A 23,271-nucleotide genomic window follows, 5' to 3' on the forward strand; every position below is an offset into this window, starting at 1 on the left:
AAAGAATACTGAGAGACAACAGCATTCAATGGGTAAGAGGAATATCAGAAGAATATGGTGTCATGAGATCCAAGAAAAAAAGACTCCATTAAGAAAGGAATGGTTAATTCTATTTCACATACCAAGAGATTAAGTAAGATGATGATCATGAGGTAATGATGGAGAAAAGACACTGTATTCAACAACTTGGAGATCACAGATGATTTGACACAAAGCAGTTTCAGTAGAGTTTGGTGATAGAAAATTGAGAGAAGCAGGTTAAAAAGAAAGTGGGTGGTAAACATTTTAAGAGAGAAAGCAGAGAAAACTTCTCCAAGACTCCTGTGAAATGAAGCAGTTAATTAGGCTAGTAAGATGTTAGGAGAAATGTTGGGGGAGGGTGGAATAATGGTTCGAGGGAAGGGTTTTAAGATGGAAGATACTCCAGCATGTTTCTGTGGTGATAAAAATAAACTACTAGAGAAGGAAACAGAGTGAAGTAGGGAAAACTGACTAATTTTAGGGATATTTTGAAAGTAGGATCAATAAAACATGTTGATGGAATAGATATTGGATGTAAGAAAAGGAGAATCAGAACTAATTTTCAGGTTTACGACTTGAGCCATCAGGAAGACAGGAATAACTGTTGAGGATAACGGGTGTGCGACATTTTTAGGGTAAAGCAGTTGAAAATCAAGACTTCTGTTTTGAACATAATAGATTTAAGATCTCTACAAGACTCAAGTAGAAATATTGGATAGGCATTTAGACATACACATCTCAAGTTTAGGGGACAGTCAGTGACTGGGGGTATAAACTTGTGAGTTGTCAACTTATTTAAAAAGTTATATAGAACTAGATGAGATGACCCGAGGGAGTATAATAAAGAAAAGAAGCTAAGGAGTGAATCATAGGGCATAGCAACATTAGGAGCTGAACGAGGAGGCTAAGAAAAAAGTGGGCATTGAGGTTGGAGGAGAAACTTGAGAGTGCCAGGTCTCTGAAGAAGGATGAAGCCAGTTGCATCAAATGCTGCTGATATGTCAAGTAATATGTAAAATAAAAATGGATATGTGGATTTGGAAATATGAAGGATATTTTTTACTTGGTGAGAGTTTTAATACATTTTTTAGAAAGAAAAATACCTTGAGTAAAGGAAAACAAGAATGAGGAAGTAAAGACAGAATGTATAGGCATATCTTTTGAGGAATTTTGCTATAAAAGGGAATAGATAAATCAGATGGTACCTAAAGGCAGATGTGAGATTGAGGGTGGGGTGGAGATGGGAAGGTAAGTGTTAGATAGATATTTCAGCATGAATATATATTGAAGGGAATGATCCAGTAGACAAAGAAGAATTAATGATGCATATGAGAAAGTAGGCAACTGCAAAAGCAAAGTGTTTGGGTAGGCAAGAGAGAGTGGGACTCAGTGCCAAAGTAAAGGACAGGAGGAGCACAGACTGTTTATTACCCTAAATAAAGTGAAGGCAAGGTATATGGATAGAAATGTAGTAGGTTGGGAGATCAGATATTAGGAGAATGAGGAAACTCTTTTCCAATGGCTTCCAAGTTCTCAGGAATCAAAATCAAGGACATCAGAGATAAAGGAAAGAAGAAGTTGTTGAAGCTTTGGCCAGTGGGTATAAGAAAAAGTAGGACAAGTGGATGTATCCAAGGAGCATTTGGGGAGATTAAACATAATGTCTAACCAAGGTAAAAAGGGAAGTGAGTACATAAAGCAGTAAATAGAGAGGTTAAAGAATTATTGACATCAGCGTACAAGAGAAGGTCAAAGAGTGAGATCCTTCAGAAAGAGATTTTGCATATGTTGCAAGTAACGATAAGTTCAGAGAATACAATATCATCATAAATAAGACTGGCTGAAAATAATCATAAACTTTAAAATGCATTTGTAAGAAGCATATACCTGTAATTTTTTAAATTCAATCTTTACAATCTATATTTTAACTGGCAAGATCTGGTCTATTTTACATGTATTGTAATTAGTAATAATAAAATTATTTGTAATTCTATTAATTTATTTTATGCTTTCTGTTTACCCTTCTTTTTCTATGCTTCTTATTTTCTTCTTTCCTGGCTTCTGTTGAATTATTAAAGTTTCTTAATTCCCCTTTTTCATCTCTAATGGTTTAGAAATTATAAATTCTATTATTTTAGTAAATACCCATAAACTTACCCAAATACATATATCACTTAACCACAGCAAAATTCATTAATATCTAATTCCTCTTACCAAACAAACCAAGGTCCAAAAATGTTTTAGTTGTGACTGCTACAGTAATCTCCTTCACATTGTTTTCTACAGTATTTTAGTTTCACCTGGTTTTGTAAGTCCTAATAAAGTTATAATTCTTTATATAATACACGCTTAGATTTATTGACATGCTTACTAATTTCTTCACCAATGAGATAAACTGAACATTCCTTAAATGGCAAAATGAAACCCAGTCAGAAAAACCTTTCTCTTTAAATATTGAAGAGCTATTAAATCCATCCTATACAATGAAATATTATAAACTTCATGAAATGTTTAAAAAACAAATAAAAAATTGAATGAACTTTCATTGAGTATCTTGTCATATGGCTAACTGGCTTTCAGAGAATTGTGTCTTAGCAAATTAATCATTTATTAAGTTAGCTTTTGGGGAAGTAATTTTCAGTAAATTTGTATAAGTAAATTTTACTGCTTAAAACCAGTCAGCCTTTCTAAATTCTTGTTGCTAGCAATGGCAAGATCAGCAAGAGGGATGATCTTACCTAGAGCACACTGAGGTCTGTGAGACTACTAAGTCCAGCTGTAAGTGGGCACAAGGCCAAAAAATGGGCAATTTTATTTAAGTCAGGAAAACTCTATTCATTTGTTTTATGTAGATGGTAGAGAAAAGTTTCTCATGTCCATCTTCCATTCTTAAAGATGGATTACTTAGAGGAAAATGTAGGTTTAAAATGTGGAAAATGATTGTAATAATATAACCTAGAAAAAAAGATGTATAAAAAAAGTGCGTTTTCATTTCTTCTTTCTAGGTTCACATTTATTGCCAAAAGATGTCTACTCTCCTGGAAAACATCTTTGCCATAATTAATCTTTTCAAGCAATATTCAAAAAAAGATAAAAACACTGACACATTGAGTAAAAAAGAGCTGAAGGAACTTCTGGAAAAGGAATTTCGGCAAATCCTGAAGGTAAGAGTCTCTGACAAGACCAAAGACAGAGCATTTGTTTTTCTCATCAATAATCTAAGCAAGGGTTATTTTGAGCTCTTTGTGAACTATTTCTCTTAAAATAGGAAAAGAGTTAATCTTGTCTCAAAAGAGATAGATTTTATTTTCTTCCCCTATACCTGGATGTATATTATAAACATAAAGACACCCTCAGAGAAAAAAATATAAATATTTAAAAATTAATGTAAATTAGTTCTTAGTATTTTGGTATTTATAATATTCTCCCAAACATCAACATTACTAAGGGGATTTTTGTTAAAGACAACTAAGTAATGAATTATATATACTTCTGACTTTTAAAATAAGAAAAAGAGTCACTTACCCCATCAAATCTTGACACCTTACTAGTCTACATCTTTGTTCACATATAACACCTGAATGAGGATGAGACAAAAAAGTCTTAAAAAAACAAAAAGATTTTGTCCCACTTTTTAATACTCAAAGATCAGTTTCCTTAAATTAACTTTGAATTAATTGGCTGATAATGTGATTCTGTCTGATGCAGTCTCCCTCTGTGACTTCCCTCTGTACAGAATCCAGATGACCCAGATATGGTTGATGTCTTCATGGATCACTTGGATATAGACCACAACAAGAAAATTGACTTCACTGAGTTTCTTCTGATGGTATTCAAGTTGGCTCAAGCATATTATGAGTCTACCAGAAAAGAGAATTTACCGATATCAGGACACAAGCACAGAAAGCACAGTCATCATGATAAACATGAAGATAATAAACAGGAAGAAAACAAAGAAAACAGAAAAAGACCCTCAAGTCTGGAAAGAAGAAACAATAGAAAAGGGAATAAGGGAAGATCCAAGAGCCCAAGAGAAACAGGGGGGAAAAGGCATGAATCTAGTTCTGAAAAAAAAGAAAGAAAAGGATATTCACCTACTCATAGAGAAGAAGAATATGGAAAAAACCATCATAACTCAAGTAAAAAACAGAAAAACAAGACTGAAAATACTAGATTAGAAGACAATAGGAAGAGGCTAAGTGAAAGAATTGAAGAGAAAGAAGACAATGAAGAAGGAGGATATGATTATGAAAATACGGGAAGAATGACTCAAAAATGGATACAATCAGGCCATATTGCCACATATTACACAATCCAGGATGAAGCCTATGACACCACTGATAATCTATTAGAAGAAAACAAAATATATGAAAGATCAAGGTCATCTGATGACAAATCATCATCTCAAGTGAACAGGTCAAGACATGAAAATACAAGCCAGGTACCATTGCAGGAGTCCAGGACAAGAAAGCGTAGGGGATCCAGAGTTAGCCAGGACAGGGACAGTGAGGGACACTCAGAAGACTCTGAGAGGCACTCTGGGTCGGCTTCCAGAAACCATCCTGGATCTGCGCGGCAGCAGTCAAGAGATGGCTCCAGACACCCCAGGTCCCATGATGAAGACAGAGCCAGTCATGGGCACTCTGCAGACAGCTCCAGACAATCAGGCACTCGTCACGCAGAGACTTCCTCTCGTGGACAGACTGCATCATCCCATGAACAGGCAAGATCAAGTCCAGGAGAAAGACATGGATCCCGCCACCAGCAGTCAGCAGACAGCTCCAGACACTCAGCCACTGGGCGCGGGCAAGCTTCATCTGCAGTCAGCGATCGTGGACCCCGGGGGTCTAGCGGTAGTCAGGCCAGTGACAGTGAGGGACATTCAGAAAACTCAGACACACAATCAGTGTCAGGCCACGGAAAGGCTGGGCCGAGACAGCAGAGCCACCAAGAGTCCGCACGTGGCCGGTCAGGGGAACAGTCTGGACATTCAGGGTCTTTCCTCTACCAGGTGAGCACTCATGAACAGTCTGACTCTGCCCATGGGCGGACCGGGACCAGCACTGGAGGAAGACAAGGATCGCACCACGAGCAGGCACGAGATAGCTCCAGGCATTCAGCGTCCCAAGAGGGTCAGGACACCATTCGTGGACACCCGGGGTCAAGCAGAGGAGGAAGGCAGGGATCCCACCACGAGCAATTGGTAAATAGGTCTGGACACTCAGGTTCCCATCACAGCCACACCACATCCCAGGGAAGGTCTGATGCCTCCCATGGGCAGTCAGGATCCAGAAGTGCAAGCAGACAAACACGTAATGAGGAACAATCAGGAGATGGCTCCAGGCACTCAGGGTCCCGTCACCATGAAGCTTCCTCTCAGGCTGACAGCTCTAGACATTCACAGGTGGGCCAGGGACAATCATCGGGGCCCAGGACAAGTAGCCACCAGGGATCCAGTGTTAGCCAGGACAGTGACAGTGAGGGACACTCAGAAGACTCCGAGAGGTGGTCTGGGTCTGCTTCCAGAAACCATCATGGATCTGCTCGGGAGCAGTCAAGAGATGGCTCCAGACACCCCAGGTCCCATCAAGAAGACAGAGCCGGTCACGGGCACTCTGCAGACAGCTCCAGACAATCAGGCACTCGTCACACAGAGTCTTCCTCTCGTGGACAGGCTGTGTCATCCCATGAACAGGCAAGATCAAGTCCAGGAGAAAGACATGGATCCCGCCACCAGCAGTCAGCAGACAGCTCCAGACACTCAGGCATTGGGCACGGACAAGCTTCATCTGCCGTCAGAGACAGTGGACACCGAGGGTCCAGTGGTAGTCAGGCCATTGACAGTGAGGGACATTCAGAAGACTCAGACACACAGTCAGTGTCATCCCACGGACAAGCTGGGCCCCATCAGCAGAGCCACAAAGAGTCCGCACGTGGCCAGTCAGGGGAAAGCTCTGGACGTTCAGGGTCTTTCCTCTACCAGGTGAGCTCTCATGAACAGTCTGAGTCCACATACGGACAGACTGCACCCAGCACTGGAGGAAGACAAGGATCCCGCCATGAGCAGGCACGAAACAGCTCTAGGCACTCAGCATCCCAAGACGGTCAGGACACCATTCGTGGACACCCGGGGTCAAGCAGAGGAGGAAGGCAGGGATCCTACCACGAGCAATCAGTAGATAGGTCTGGACACTCAGGGTACCATCACAGCCACACCACACCCCAGGGAAGGTCTGATGCCTCCCATGGGCAGTCAGGACCCAGAAGTGCAAGCAGGCAAACAAGAAATGAGGAACAATCAGGAGACGGCTCCAGGCACTCAGGGTCACGTCACCATGAACCTTCCACTCGGGCCAGCAGCTCTAGACACTCACAGGTGGGCCAGGGAGAATCAGCGGTGTCCAAGACAAGCAGGCGCCAGGGATCCAGTGTTAGTCAGGACAGGGACAGTGAGGGACACTCAGAAGACTCTGAGAGGCAGTCTGAGTCTGCTTCCAGAAACCATTATGGATCTGCTCGGGAGCAGTCAAGACATGGCTCCAGGAACCCCAGGTCCCATCAAGAAGATAGAGCCAGTCATGGGCACTCTGCAGAGAGCTCTAGACAATCAGGCACTCATCACGCAGAGACTTCCTCTCATGGACAGGCTGCATCATCCCAGGAACAGGCAAGGTCAAGTCGAGGAGAAAGACATGGATCCCGCCACCAGCAGTCAGCAGACAGCTCCACAGACTCAGGCACTGGGGGCAGACAAGCTTCATCTGTAGTCGGAGACAGTGGAAACCGAGGGTCCAGTGGTAGTCAGGCCAGTGACAGCGAGGGACACTCAGAAGACTCAGACACACAGTCAGTGTCAGCCCACGGACAGGCTGGGCCCCGTCAGCAGAGCCACCAAGAGTCCACACGTGGCCAGTCAGGGGAAAGGTCTGGACGTTCAGGGTCTTTCCTCTACCAGGTGAGCACTCATGAACAGTCTGAGTCCGCCCATGGACGGACAGGGCCCAGCACTGGAGGAAGACAAAGATCCCGCCACGAGCAGGCACGAGACAGCTCCAGGCACTCAGCATCCCAAGAGAGTCAGGACATCATTCATGCACACCCGGGGTCAAGCAGAGGAGGAAGGCAGGGATCCCACTACGAGCAATCGGTAGATAGGTCTGGACACTCAGGGTCTCATCACAGCCACACCACGTCCCAGGAAAGGTCTAATGCCTCCCATGGGCAGTCAGGATCCAGAAGTGCCAGCAGACAAACACGTAACGAGGAACAATCAGGAGACGGCTCCAGGCACTCAGGGTCGCGTCACCATGAAGCTTCCTCTCGGGCCGACAGCTCTAGACACTCGCAGGTGGGTCAGGGACAATCATCAGGGCCCAGGACAAGCAGGAACCAGGGATCCAGTGTTAGCCAGGACAGTGACAGTCAGGGACACTCAGAAGACTCTGAGAGGTGGTCTGGGTCTGCTTCCAGAAACCATCATGGATCTGCTTGGGAGCAGTCAAGAGATGGCTCCAGACACCCTGGGTCCCATCAAGAAGACAGAGCCGGTCACGGGCACTCTGCAGACAGCTCCAGACAATCAGGCACTCATCACACAGAGTCTTCCTCTCGTGGACAGGCTGCGTCATCCCATGAACACGCAAGATCAAGTGCAGGAGAGAGACACGGATCCCACCACCAGCAGTCAGCAGACAGCTCCAGACACTCAGGCATTCGGCGCGGACAAGCTTCATCTGCAGTCAGAGACAGTGGACACCGAGGGTCCAGTGGTAGTCAGGCCAGTGACAGTGAGGGACATTCAGAAGAGTCAGACACACAGTCAGTGTCAGGCCATGGACAGGATGGGCCCCATCAGCAGAGCCACCAAGAGTCCGCACGTGACTGGTCAGGGGGAAGGTCTGGACGTTCAGGGTCTTTCCTCTACCAGGTGAGCACTCATGAACAGTCTGAGTCTGCCCATGGGCGGACCACGACCAGCACTGGACGAAGACAAGGATCCCACCACGAGCAGGCACGAGACAGCTCCAGGCACTCAGCGTCCCAAGAGGGTCAGGACACCATTCGTGGACACCCGGGGTCAAGCAGAGGAGGAAGGCAGGGATCCCACCATGAGCAATCGGTAGATAGATCTGGACACTCAGTGTCCCATCACAGCCACACCACATCCCAGGGAAGGTCTGATGCCTCCCGTGGGCAGTCAGGATCCAGAAGTGCAAGCAGACAAACTCGTAACAATGAACAATCAGGAGACGGCTCCAGGCACTCAGGGTCACGTCACCATGAAGCTGCCTCTCGGGCTGACAGCTCTAGACACTCACAGGTGGGACAGGAACAATCATCGGGGTCCAGAACAAGCAGGCACCAGGGATCCAGTGTTAGCCAGGACAGTGACAGTGAGAGACACTCAGACGACTCCGAGAGGTTGTCTGGGTCTGCTTCCAGAAACCATCATGGATCTTCTCGGGAGCAGTCAAGAGATGGCTCCAGACACCCCAGCTCCCATCAAGAAGACAGAGCCGGTCACGGGCACTCTGCAGACAGCTCCAGACAATCAGGCACTCGTCACACAGAGTCTTCCTCTCGTGGACAGGCTGCGTCATCCCATGAACAGGCAAGATCAAGTCCAGGAGAAAGACATGGATCCCGCCACCAGCAGTCAGCAGACAGCTCCAGACACTCAGGCATTGGGCACGGACAAGCTTCATCTGCCGTCAGAGACAGTGGACACCGAGGGTCCAGTGGTAGTCAGGCCATTGACAGTGAGGGACATTCAGAAGACTCAGACACACAGTCAGTGTCATCCCACGGACAAGCTGGGCCCCATCAGCAGAGCCACAAAGAGTCCGCACGTGGCCAGTCAGGGGAAAGCTCTGGACGTTCAGGGTCTTTCCTCTACCAGGTGAGCTCTCATGAACAGTCTGAGTCCACATACGGACAGACTGCACCCAGCACTGGAGGAAGACAAGGATCCCGCCATGAGCAGGCACGAAACAGCTCTAGGCACTCAGCATCCCAAGACGGTCAGGACACCATTCGTGGACACCCGGGGTCAAGCAGAGGAGGAAGGCAGGGATCCTACCACGAGCAATCAGTAGATAGGTCTGGACACTCAGGGTACCATCACAGCCACACCACACCCCAGGGAAGGTCTGATGCCTCCCATGGGCAGTCAGGACCCAGAAGTGCAAGCAGGCAAACAAGAAATGAGGAACAATCAGGAGACGGCTCCAGGCACTCAGGGTCACGTCACCATGAACCTTCCACTCGGGCCAGCAGCTCTAGACACTCACAGGTGGGCCAGGGAGAATCAGCGGTGTCCAAGACAAGCAGGCGCCAGGGATCCAGTGTTAGTCAGGACAGGGACAGTGAGGGACACTCAGAAGACTCTGAGAGGCAGTCTGAGTCTGCTTCCAGAAACCATTATGGATCTGCTCGGGAGCAGTCAAGACATGGCTCCAGGAACCCCAGGTCCCATCAAGAAGATAGAGCCAGTCATGGGCACTCTGCAGAGAGCTCTAGACAATCAGGCACTCATCACGCAGAGACTTCCTCTCATGGACAGGCTGCATCATCCCAGGAACAGGCAAGGTCAAGTCGAGGAGAAAGACATGGATCCCGCCACCAGCAGTCAGCAGACAGCTCCACAGACTCAGGCACTGGGGGCAGACAAGCTTCATCTGTAGTCGGAGACAGTGGAAACCGAGGGTCCAGTGGTAGTCAGGCCAGTGACAGCGAGGGACACTCAGAAGACTCAGACACACAGTCAGTGTCAGCCCACAGACAGGCTGGGCCCCGTCAGCAGAGCCACCAAGAGTCCACACGTGGCCAGTCAGGGGAAAGGTCTGGACGTTCAGGGTCTTTCCTCTACCAGGTGAGCACTCATGAACAGTCTGAGTCCGCCCATGGACGGACAGGGCCCAGCACTGGAGGAAGACAAAGATCCCGCCACGAGCAGGCACGAGACAGCTCCAGGCACTCAGCATCCCAAGAGAGTCAGGACATCATTCATGCACACCCGGGGTCAAGCAGAGGAGGAAGGCAGGGATCCCACTACGAGCAATCGGTAGATAGGTCTGGACACTCAGGGTCTCATCACAGCCACACCACGTCCCAGGAAAGGTCTAATGCCTCCCATGGGCAGTCAGGATCCAGAAGTGCCAGCAGACAAACACGTAACGAGGAACAATCAGGAGACGGCTCCAGGCACTCAGGGTCGCGTCACCATGAAGCTTCCTCTCGGGCCGACAGCTCTAGACACTCGCAGGTGGGTCAGGGACAATCATCAGGGCCCAGGACAAGCAGGAACCAGGGATCCAGTGTTAGCCAGGACAGTGACAGTCAGGGACACTCAGAAGACTCTGAGAGGTGGTCTGGGTCTGCTTCCAGAAACCATCATGGATCTGCTTGGGAGCAGTCAAGAGATGGCTCCAGACACCCTGGGTCCCATCAAGAAGACAGAGCCGGTCACGGGCACTCTGCAGACAGCTCCAGACAATCAGGCACTCATCACACAGAGTCTTCCTCTCGTGGACAGGCTGCGTCATCCCATGAACACGCAAGATCAAGTGCAGGAGAGAGACACGGATCCCACCACCAGCAGTCAGCAGACAGCTCCAGACACTCAGGCATTGGGCACGGACAAGCTTCATCTGCAGTCAGAGACAGTGGACACCGAGGGTCCAGTGGTAGTCAGGCCAGTGACAGTGAGGGACATTCAGAAGACTCAGACACACAGTCACTGTCAGCCCACGGACAGGCTGGGCCCCATCAGCAGAGCCACCAAGAGTCCACACGTGGCCGGTCAGCGGAAAGGTCTGGACGTTCAGGGTCTTTCCTCTACCAGGTGAGCACTCATGAACAGTCTGAGTCTGCCCATGGACGGACCGGGACCAGCACTGGAGGAAGACAAAGATCCCTCCACGAGCAGGCACGAGACAGCTCCAGGCACTCAGTGTCCCAAGAGGGTCAGGACACCATTCATGGACACGCGGGGTCAAGCAGTGGAGGAAGGCAGGGATCCCACTATGAGCAATTGGTAGATAGGTCTGGACACTCAGGGTCTCATCACAGCCACACCACATCCCAGGGAAGGTCTGATGCCTACCATGGGCAGTCAGGATCCAGAAGTGCAAGTAGACAAACTCATAACGATGAACAGTCAGGAGACGGCTTCAGGCACTCAGGGTCGCATCACCATGAAGCTTCCTCTCGGGCCGACAGCTCTAGACACTCGCAGGTGGGCCAGGGACAATCAGAGGGGCCCAGGACAAGTAGGCACCGGGAATCCAGTGTTAGCCAGGACAGTGACAGTGAGGGACACTCAGAAGACTCTGAGAGGTGGTCTGGGTCTGCTTCCAGAAATCATCATGGATCTGCTCGGGAGCAGTCAAGAGATGGCTCCAGACACCCCAGGTCCCATCACGAAGACAGAGCTGGTCATGGGCACTCTGCAGACAGCTCCAGACAATCAGGCACTCGTCACACACAGACTTCCTCTGGTGGACAGGCTGCGTCATCCCATGAACAGGGAAGATCAAGTGCAGGAGAAAGACATGGATCCCGCCACCAGCAGTCAGCAGACAGCTCCAGACACTCAGGCATTGGGCACGGACAAGCTTCATCTGCAGTCAGAGACAGTGGACACCGAGGGTACAGTGGTAGTCAGGCCAGTGACAGTGAGGGACATTCAGAAGACTCGGACACACAGTCAGTGTCAGCCCACGGACAGGCTGGGTCCCATCAGCAGAGCCACCAAGAGTCCGCACGTGGCCGGTCAGGGGAAAGGTCTGGACGTTCAGGATCTTTCCTCTACCAGGTGAGCACTCATGAACAGTCTGAATCCTCCCATGGATGGACAGGGCCCAGCACTAGAGGAAGACAAGGATCCCGCCATGAGCAGGCACAAGACAGCTCCAGGCACTCAGCATCCCAAGAGGGTCAGGACACCATTCGTGGACACCCGGGGCCAAGCAGAGGAGGAAGGCAGGGGTACCACCACGAGCAATCGGTAGATAGCTCTGGACACTCAGGGTCCCATCACAGCCACATCACATCCCAGGGAAGCTCTCATGCCTCCCATGGGCAGTCAGGATCCAGAAGTGCAAGCAGAACAACACGTAATGATGAACAATCAGTAGACGGCTCCAGGCACTCAGGGTCGCGTCACCATGAAGCTTCCACTCATGCCGACATCTCTAGACACTCACAGGCAGGCCAGGGACAATCAGAGGGGTCCAGGACAAGCAGACGCCAGGGATCCAGTGTTAGCCAGGACAGTGACAGTGAGGGACATTCAGAAGACTCTGAGAGGTGGTCTGGGTCTGCTTCCAGAAACCATCGTGGATCTGCTCAGGAGCAGTCACGAGATGGCTCCAGACACCCCAGGTCCCATCACGAAGACAGAGCCGGTCACGGGCACTCTGCAGACAGCTCCAGACAATCAGGCACTCATCACGCAGAGACTTCCTCTGGTGGACAGGCTGCATCATCCCGTGAACAGGCAAGATCAAGTCCAGGAGAGAGACACGGATCCCGCCACCAGCAGTCAGCAGACAGCTCCAGACACTCAGGCATTCGGCGCGGACAAGCTTCATCTGCAGTCAGAGACAGTGGACACTGGGGGTCCAGTGGTAGTCAGGCCAGTGATAGTGAGGGACATTCAGAAGAGTCAGACACACAGTCAGTGTCAGGCCATGGACAGGATGGGCCCCATCAGCAGAGCCACCAAGAGTCTGCACGTGACCGGTCAGGGGGAAGGTCTGGACGTTCAGGGTCTTTCCTCTACCAGGTGAGCACTCATGAACAGTCTGAGTCCACCCATGGGCAGACCGGTACCAGCACTGGAGGAAGACAAGGATCCCACCACGAGCAGGCACGAGACAGCTCCAGGCACTCAGCGTCCCAAGAGGGTCAGGACACCATTCATGCACACCCGGGGTCAAGCAGAGGAGGAAGGCAGGGATCCCACCACGAGCAATCGGTAGATACGTCTGGACACTCAGGGTCCCATCACAGCCACACCACATCCCAGGGAAGGTCTGATGCCTCCCATGGGCAGTCAGGATCCAGAAGTGCAAGCAGACAAACTCGTAATGACGAACAATCAGGAGACGGCTCCAGGCACTCAGGGTCGCATCACCATGAAGCTTTCACTCAGGCGGACAGCTCTAGACACTCACAGTCCGGCCAGGGCGAATCAGCGGGGTCCAGGAGAAGCAGGCGCCAGGGATCCAGTGTTAGCCAGGACAGTGACAGTCAGGGACACTCAGAAGACTCTGAGAGGTGGTCTGGGTCTGCTTCCAGAAACCAACATGGATCTGCTCGGGAGCAGTCAAGAGATGGCTCCAGACACCCTGGGTCCCATCAAGAAGACAGAGCCGGTCACGGGCACTCTGCAGACAGCTCCAGACAATCAGGCACTCGTCACACAGAGTCTTCCTCTCGTGGACAGGCTGCGTCATCCCATGAACAGGCAAGATCAAGTGCAGGAGAAAGACATGGATCCCGCCACCAGCTCCAGTCAGCAGACAGCTCCAGACACTCAGGCATTGGGCATGGACAAGCTTCATCTGCAGTCAGAGACAGTGGACACCGAGGGTCCAGTGGTAGTCAGGCCATTGACAGTGAGGGACATTCAGAAGACTCAGACACACAGTCAGTGTCAGCCCAGGGACAAGCTGGGCCCCATCAGTGGAGCCACAAAGAGTCTGCACGTGGCCAGTCAGGGGAAAGCTCTGGACGTTCAGGGTCTTTCCTCTACCAGGTGAGCACTCATGAACAGCCTGAGTCCACCCATGGACAGTCTGCGCCCAGCACTGGAGGAAGACAAGGATCCCACCATGATCAGGCACAAGACAGCTCCAGGCACTCAGCATCCCAAGAGGGTCAGGACACCATTCGTGGACACCCGGGGCCAAGCAGAGGAGGAAGACAGGGGTCCCACCACAAGCAATCGGTAGATAGGTCTGGACACTCAGGGTCCCATCACAGCCACACCACATCCCAGGGAAGGTCTGATGCCTCCCGTGGGCAGTCAGGATCCAGAAGTGCAAGCAGACAAACACATGACAAGGAACAATCAGGAGACGGCTCTAGGCACTCAGGGTCGCGTCATCATGAAGCTTCCTCTTGGGCCGACAGCTCTAGACACTCACAGGCAGGCCAGGGACAATCAGAGGGGTCCAGGACAAGCAGGCGCCAGGGATCCAGTTTTAGCCAGGACAGTGACAGTGAGGGACACTCAGAAGACTCTGAGAGGCGGTCTGGGTCTGCTTCCAGAAACCATCGTGGATCTGCTCAGGAGCAGTCAAGAGATGGCTCCAGACACCCCAGGTCCCATCACGAAGACAGAGCCGGTCACGGGCACTCTGCAGACAGCTCCAGACAATCAGGCACTCATCACGCACAGAATTCCTCTGGTGGACAGGCTGCATCATTCCATGAACAGGCAAGATCAAGTGCAGGAGAGAGACATGGATCCCACCACCAGCAGTCAGCAGACAGCTCCAGACACTCAGGCATTGGGCACGGACAAGCTTCATCTGCAGTCAGAGACAGTGGACACCGAGGGTCCAGTGGTAGTCAGGCCAGTGACAGTGAGGGACATTCAGAAGACTCAGACACACAGTCAGTGTCAGCCCATGGACAGGCTGGGCCCCATCAGCAGAGCCACCAAGAGTCCACACGTGGCCGGTCAGCAGAAAGGTCTGGACGTTCAGGGTCTTTCCTCTACCAGGTGAGCACTCATGAACAGTCTGAGTCTGCCCATGGACGGACTGGGCCCAGCACTGGAGGAAGACAAGGATCCCGCCACGAGCAGGCACGAGACAGCTCCAGGCACTCAGCGTCCCAAGAGGGTCAGGACACCATTCATGGACACCCGGGGTCAAGGAGAGGAGGAAGACAGGGATCCTACCACGAGCAATCAGTAGATAGGTCTGGACACTCAGGGTCCCATCACAGCCACACCACATCCCAGGGAAGGTCTGATGCCTCCCATGGGCAGTCAGGATCCAGAAGTGCAAGCAGACAAACACGTAACGAGCAACAGTCAGGAGACGGCTCCAGGCACTCAGGGTCGCGTCACCATGAAGCTTCCACTCAGGCTGACAGCTCTAGACACTCACAGTCCGGCCAGGGCGAATCAGCGGGGTCCAGGAGAAGCAGGCGCCAGGGATCCAGTGTTAGCCAGGACAGTGACAGTGAGGCATACCCAGAGGACTCTGAGAGGCGATCTGAGTCTGCTTCCAGAAACCGTCATGGATCTTCTCGGGAGCAGTCAAGAGATGGCTCCAGACACCCCGGATCCTCTCACCGTGATACAACCAGACATGTACAGTCTTCACCTGTACAGTCAGACTCTAGTACCGCTAAGGAACATGGTCACTTTAGTAGTCTTTCACAAGATTCTGCGTATCGCTCAGGAATACAGTCACGTGGCAGTCCTCACAGTTCTAGTTCTTATCATTATCAATCTGAGGGCACTGAAAGGCAAAAAGGTCAATCAGGTTTAGTTTGGAGACATGGCAGCTATGGTAGTGCAGATTATGATTATGGTGAATCCGGGTTTAGACACTCTCAGCACGGAAGTGTTAGTTACAATTCCAATCCTGTTGTTTTCAAGGAAAGATCTGATATCTGTAAAGCAAGTGCATTTGGTAAAGATCATCCAAGGTATTATGCAACGTATATTAATAAGGACCCAGGTTTATGTGGCCATTCTAGTGATATATCGAAACAACTGGGATTTAGTCAGTCACAGAGATACTATTACTATGAGTAAGAAATTAATGGCAAAGGAATTAATCCAAGAATAGAAGAATGAAGCAAGTTCACTTTCAATCAAGAAACTTCATAATACTTTCAGGGAAGTTATCTTTTCCTGTCGATCTGTTTAAAATATGCTATAGTATTTCATTAGTTTGGTGGTAGTTTATTTTTATTGTGTAATGATCTTTAAATGCTATATTTCAGAAATATTAAATGGAAGAAATCAATATCATGGAGAGCTAACTTTAGAAAACTAGCTGGAGTATTTTAGGAGATTCTGGGTCAAGTAATGTTTTATGTTTTTGAAAGTTTAAGTTTTAGACACTCTCCAAATTTCTAAATTAATCTTTTTCAGAAATATCGAAGGAGCCAAAAATATAAAACAGTTCTGTATACCAAAGTGGCTTTATCAACATCAGGGCTAGCACATCTTTCTCTATTATCCTTCTATTGGAATTCTAGTATTCTGTATTCAAAAAAATCATCTTGGACATAATTAATATTTTAGTAAGCTGCATCTAAATTAAAAATAAACTATTCATCATATAATACTGTTTGTCTCTTGTATTCTTATTTGTCATAAACACAATTTCCATACTTCCCCATGGCCAGAATTAGATGTCTTCTATATCACTGGAAAGCTATATGACCATAGAGCAGATACATTACATTCAAAATAACAAGTAATTAATAATGAAACACAAAATTTAATCAAGGCCTATATTTTTCTCCAACATAATCACTGTCCCACAATCACATGCAGGAAAAAAAAAAACATGCTCTGCTCAATCATGAATATCACTATTATTAATATGGAATTATCAACTTAGGTGGTGATTAAGCCATGTCAAAGGCAGATCACGAAACAGGAATTACTGACCATAGATCCTTCTTCCAAAGACACTAGGAGATGCTTTGCAATGTAGACTAGTTGGAGCAGAGAAGTTGTGCTGATATATCCTGAAAAAGGGAAAAGAATTAAAAAGAAGTGTCCTCCTGACCTGGAAGGAAAATATTTGTATCTTTATAATTTAAGCAAGTAGATGAAAATGCTGAAAAAAGAATAGTAAAAATATGAATGAAGTTCTACCAGTAGAAGGAATATGCTTCTGTAAGAATCCTACCCAAATTTTCATTCCCATAATATCAGACTAGAAGTGATATGTAGGCTAGTGATCACATTTTGCAGATGAGTCTATTACACAAATAATCCACACCAAAGTAGCACTTAGATCTCAAGTCTCCAAATCTGCTTTTAGTGGTTTTATAAAAGCACTTCCAAAAAGCTGCCTTTACTGAACTTACACTTGAGTAAACCAAGATAAAGTGACACTGATTGTCAAAGTTACAATAATACCCAATAGGTGCAGGGACTGAATGAAAAGCAACAAACAAGCTCATTTTTCTAATTAGCCTCAAACAATAGTCTATATGTGTTCTCCACAAGCCACTTGAAGATGGCATTTCCTTCCCACCAGTGTCATGCCTCCCTGCTTGAAGTGTTGTCCACAAATGCCCCTACAAAGCTGCAAACTCCATAAGATATTATACCTTCAGACCTCATTGAACTTCCACAGACATACCTAGAGAGGATGCCTTTGTCCATTTCTCTGATACACTTTGCTACCTTGCCCCCAGTCTCACAACCAGCTTATGTGGCTACCTCCTGTAGCTCCTGTCTAAAGAAGCCAGGCATAACTAACTGGCTAAGAAAACAATATATAATGAGGAAACAGTGCAGACCTAGTCTAACTATGGGAGAGGTACTGACAGAAGGACAGACAGACCTTAAAGTAGTTTTAGCCAGACGTTTAGAGAGCTAAATTCTCAAGTTTTCTGAAGAACCCATAAACAACTGAAACTGTTTTCTTTCATATCCCTGCCCACTCAAGGATAAAATTACCAGATGCTCCTTTTTGTTGAGAGAAAATCAGTTTACCCAAAAAGATGCCAACAAGATTCACTTGGAACATCAATTTTTCTCTGTCCTCTCTCCTTCCTTTATAAAATTTGTTTTTTACTTTTTCCTTAACTTGTTCGACCAATTCTCTCACATATAAGTCAACAATTTTCCTGCAAGATAACTACAGGTTTCTAAGTTTTTCTTTGGGACAATTGTTTTTAAAATTTTTGTGGGTACATAGTAGGTATACATATATTTATGGGATACATGAGATATTTTGATACAGACATACAGTGTATGATAATCATATCAAAATAAATGAGGTATCCATCACCTCAAGCATTCATCATTTGTGTTACATGCAATCCAATTATACTATTTTACTTATTTTTAAATGTACAATAAATTAGTTGACTGCAGTTGCCCTGTTGTGCTATCAAATACTAAATCTTATTCACTCTATTTAACTATATTTTTGTACCCATTAACCATCTCCACTTACCCCCTACCTTTCATTACCCTTCCCAGCCTCTGGTAACCATCATTCTACTTTCTATCTCCTTGAGTTCAATTGTTTTAATTTTTAGATCTCACAAATGAATGAGAACACGTGAAGATTATCTTTCTCTGCCTCACTTACTTTACTTAATATGATGTCCTCCAGTTCCATCCATGTTGTTGCAAATTACAGGATCTCATTCTTTTCTATCACTCCATTGTGTGTAGGTACACTTTCTTTATCCATTCATCTCTTAATGGACACTTAGGTTGCTTCCAAATTTGGCTATTGTGAATACTGCTGCAATAAACATTGGAGTGCAGATATCTCTTCATTATAACGACTTACTTTCTTTTGGGTATGTACCTAGCAGTGGGATTACTGGATCATATAGTAGCTCTATTTTTAGTTTTTTGAGAAACTTTCATGCTGCTCTCCACAGTAGTTGTAATTTACATTCCCACCAAAAGTGTACTACTGTTCCCTTTTCTCTACATCCTTGCCTTTTTTTGTTATTTCCTGCTTTTGGATAAAAGCTATTTTAACTTAGTGAGATGATATCTCATTACATTTTTGATTTGCCTTTCTAAGATGATCAATGATAGTAAGCACATTTTCATATACTTGTTTGCCATGTGTATGTCTTCTTTTGACAAATGCCTGTTCAGATATCTTGCCCTTACACACCCACCAACAGCATACTACTGTTCCCTTTTCTCTACATCCTTGCCTTTTGTTACTTCCAGCTTCTGGATAAAAGTTATTTTAAGTTAGATGATATCTTATCATATTTTTTATTTGGATTTGATTTGCATCTGATGATCAATGATGGTAAGCACCTTTTCATATATCTGTTTGCCATTTGTATGTCTTCTTTTGAGAAACGCCTGTTCAGATCTTTTGCTCATATTTAAATTGGATTATTAGATTGTTTTTCATATTAAGTTGTCTAAGCTATTTACTTATTCTAGTTATTAATGCCTTATCAGATGGAGAGTACAAATATTTTCTTCCATTCTGTGGTTTGCCTCTTAACTTTGTTGATTGTTTCCTTTGTGCTGCAGAAGCTTTTTACTTGATGTGATCCCATTTATTCACTTTTGCTTCAGTTGCTTGTGCTTAGGGTATTACTTAAGAAATCTTTGCCCAGAAATCTTTCTTTTTTTTCTTTATTTATAATACTTCAAGTTTTAGGGTACATGTGCACAACGTGCAGTTTTGTTACATATGTATACATGTGCCATGTTGGTGTGCTGCACCCATTAACTCATCATTTACATTAGGTGTATCTCCTAATGTTATTGCTCCCCCTTACCACCACCCCACAACAAGCCCCAGTGTGTGATGTTCCCCTTCCTGTGTCCAAGTATTCTCATTGTTCAATTCCCACCTATGAGTGAGAACATGTGGTGTTTGGTTTTTTGTTCTTGTGATAGTTTGCTCAGAATGATGGTTTCCAGCTTCATCCATGTCCCTACAAAGGATATGAACACATCGTTTTTAATGGCTGCATAGTATTCCATGGTGTATATGTGCCACATTTTCTTAATCCAGTCTATCATTGTTGGACATTTGGGTTGGCTGCAAGTCTTTGCTATTGTGAATAGTGCCGCAATAAATATACGTGTGCATGTGTCTTTATAGCAGCATGATTTATAATCCTTTCGGTATATACCCAGTAATGCGATGGCTGGGTCAAATGGTATTTCTAGTTCTAGATTGCTGAGGAATCGCCACACGGTCTTCCACAATCACTGAACTAGTTTACAGTCCCACCAACAGTGTAAAAGTGTTCCTATTACTCCACATCCTCTCCAGCACCTGTTGTTTCCTGACTTTTTAATGATCGCCATTCTAACTGCTGTGAGATGGTATCTCATTGTGGTTTTGATTTGCATTTCTCTCATGGTCAGTGATGACGAGCATTTTTTCATGTGTTTTTTGGCTGCATAAATGTCCTCTTTTGAGAAGTGTCTGTTCATATCCTTCACCCACTTGTTGATGGGGCTGTTTGTTTTTTCTTGTAAATTTGTTTGAGTTCTTTGTAGATGCTGGATATTAGCCCTTTGTCAGTTGAGTAGGTTGAAAAAAAATTCTCCATTCTGTAGGTTGGCTGTTCACTCTGATGGTGGTTCCTTTTGCTGTGCAGAAGCTCTTTAGTTTAATTAGATCCCATTTCTCAATTTTGGCTTTTCTTGCCATTGCTATTGGTGTTTTAGACATGAAGTCCTTGCCCATGCCTATGTCCTGAATGGTATTGCCTAGGTTTCCTCTAGGGTTTTTATAGTTTTAGGTCTAACATGTAAGTCTTTAATCCATCTTGAATTAATTTTTGTATAAGGTGTAAGGAAAGGATCCGGTTTCACCTTTCCACATATCGCTAGTCAGTTTTCCCAGCACCATTTATTAAATAGGCAATCCTTTCCCCATTGCTTGTTTTTGTCACGTTTGTCAATGATCAGATGGTTGTAGATGTGTGGTATTATTTCTGAGGGATCTGTCCTGTTCCATTGGTCTATATCTCTGATTGGGTAACAGCATCATGCTGTTTTGGTTACTGTAGCCTTGTAGTATAGTTTGAAGTCAGGTAGCGTAATGCCTCCAGCTTTGTTCTTTTGGCTTAGGATTGACTTGGCGATGTGGGCTCCTTTTTGGTTCCATATGAACGTTAAAGTAGTTTTTTCCAATTCTGTGAAGAAAGTCATTGGTAGGTTGATGGGGATGGCATTGAATCTATAAATTACCTTGGGCAGTATGGCCATTTTCACGATATTCATTCTTCCTACCCATGAGCATGCAATGTTCTTCCATTTCTTTGTATCCTCTTTCATTTCACTGAGCAGTGGTTTGTAGTTCTCCTTGAAGAGGTCCTTCGCATCCCTTGTAAGTTGGATTTCTAGGTATTTCATTCTCTTTGAAGCAACTGTGAATGGAAGTTCACTCATGATTTGGCTCTCTGTTTATCTGTTATTGGTGTATAAGGGTGCTTGTGATTTTTGCACATTGATTTTGTATCCTGAGAATTTACTGAAGCAGCTTTTCAGCTTAAGGATATTTTTGGCTGAGACGATGGGGTTTTCTAGATATAAAATCATGTCATCTACAAATAGGGACAATTCAACTTCCTCTTTTCCTACTTGAACACGTTTATTTCTTTCTCCTGCCTGATTGCCCTGGCCAGAACTTCCAACACTATGTTGAATAGGAGTGGTGAGACAGGTCATCCCTCTCTTGTGCCAGTTTTCAAAGAGAATGCTTCCAGTTTTTGTCCATTCAGTATGATATTGGCTGTGGGTTTCTCATAGATAGCTCTTATTATTGTGATCAAGTGGGCTTCATCCCTGGGATGCAAGGCTGGTTCAACATATGAAAATCAATAAACGTAATCCAGCATATAAACAGAACCAAAGTCAAAAACCACATGATTATCTCAATAGATGTAGACAAGGCCTTGGACAAAATTCAACAACCCTTCATGCTAAGAACTCTCAATAAATTAGGTATTGATGGGATATATCTCAAAATAAAAAGAACTATCTGTGACAAACCCACAGCCAATATCATACTGAATGGACAAAAACTGGAAGCATTCTCTTTGAAAACTGGCACAAGACAGGGATGCCCTCTCTCACCACTCCTATTCAACATAGTGTTGGAAGTTCTGGCCAGAGCAATAAGGCAGGAGAAGGAAATAAAGGGCATTCAGTTCGGAAAAGAGAAAGGCAAATTGTCCCTGTTTGCAGATGATATGATTGTATATCTAGAAAACCCGATCATCTCAGCCCAAAATCTCCTTAAGCTGATAAGCAACTTCAGCAAAATCTCAGGATACAAAATCAATGTGCAAAAATCACAAGCATTCTTATACACCAATAACAGATAAACAGAGAGCCAAATCATGAGTCAAACCCCATTCACAATTGCTTCAAAGAGAATAAAATACCTAGGAATCCAACTTACAAGGGATGTGAAGGACCTCTTCAAGGAAAACTACAAACCACTGCTCAATGTAATAAAAGAGGATACAAACAAACGGAAGAACATTCCATGTTCATGGGTAGGAAGAATGAATATTGTGAAAATGGCCATACTGCCCAAGGTAATTTATAGATTCAATGCCATCCCCATCAAGCTACCAATGACTTTCTTCACAGAATTGGAAAAAACTACTATAAAGTCCATATGGAACCAAAAAAGAGCCCACATCGCCAAGTCAATCCTAAGCCAAAAGAACAAAGCTGGAGGCATCATGCTACCTGACTTCAAACTATACTACAAGGCTACAGTAACCAAAACAGCATGGTACTGGTACCAAAACAGAGATATAGACCAACGGAACAGAACAGAGTCCTCAGAAATAATACCACACACCTACAACCATCTGATCTTTGACAAACATGACAAAAACAAGCAATGGGGAAAGGATTGCCTATTTAATAAATGGTGCTGGGAAAAATGGCTAGCCATATGTAGAAAGCTGAAACCGGATCCCTTCCTTACATCTTATACAAAAATTAATTCAAGATGGATTAAAGACTTACATGTTAGACCAAAAACCATAAAAACCCTAGAAGAAAACCCAGGCAATACCATTCAGGACATAGGCATGGGCAAGGACTTCAGGTCTAAAACACCAAAAGCAATGGCAACAAAAGCCAAAATTGAGAAATGGGATCTAATTAAACTAAAGAGCTTCTGCACAGCAAAAGAAACCACCATCAGAGTGAACAGGCAACCTACAGAATGGAGAAAATTTTTTCAACCTACTCATCTGACAAAGGGCTAATATCCAGCATCTACAAAGAACTCAAACAAATTTACAAGGAAAAAAACGAACAACCCCATCAACAAGTGGGTGAAGGATATGAACAGACACTTCTCAAAAGAAGACATTTATGCAGCCAAAAAACACATGAAAAAATGCTCATCATCACTGGCCATCAGAGGAATGCAAATCAAAACCACAATGAGATACCATCTCACACCAGTTAGAATGGCGATCATTAAAAAGTCAGGAAACAACAGGTGCTGGAGAGGATGTGGAGAAATAGGAACACTTTTACATTGTTGGTGGGACCGT

The 23,271-nt window shown here is 45.8% G+C and overlaps 1 protein-coding gene and 1 long non-coding RNA gene across 13 annotated transcripts in view; one reads left to right on the forward strand and one right to left on the reverse strand.

Moving 5' to 3' along the window:
- LOC100609205 (uncharacterized) overlaps positions 1 to 23,271 on the reverse strand; it is a 185,240-nt gene that overhangs the window by 47,268 nt on the left and 114,701 nt on the right. For 9 of the 12 annotated variants that reach the window (XR_002939132.3, XR_010152415.1, XR_010152416.1 and 6 more), the window contains 3 exons: positions 16,670 to 16,749; positions 4,467 to 15,503; positions 3,547 to 3,598 (listed from right to left, as the gene is read on the reverse strand). This is a non-coding gene — a long non-coding RNA (uncharacterized LOC100609205). The remainder of the gene's footprint in view (positions 1 to 3,546; positions 3,599 to 4,466; positions 15,504 to 16,669; positions 16,750 to 23,271) is intronic. The other 3 variants (XR_002939131.3, XR_010152412.1, XR_010152409.1) reach the window with 3 other exon arrangements.
- On the forward strand, positions 3,048 to 16,338 carry FLG (filaggrin). The gene is made up of 2 exons (XM_024348525.3): positions 3,048 to 3,185; positions 3,758 to 16,338. The coding sequence occupies exons 1-2, from the start codon at positions 3,048 to 3,050 to the stop codon at positions 15,800 to 15,802; spliced, it is 12,183 nt and encodes a 4,060-aa protein (XP_024204293.2). The 3' UTR covers positions 15,803 to 16,338.

This window comes from Pan troglodytes, chromosome 1 (assembly GCF_028858775.2).
Source record: "Pan troglodytes isolate AG18354 chromosome 1, NHGRI_mPanTro3-v2.0_pri, whole genome shotgun sequence".
Taxonomy (NCBI): domain Eukaryota; kingdom Metazoa; phylum Chordata; class Mammalia; order Primates; family Hominidae; genus Pan; species Pan troglodytes.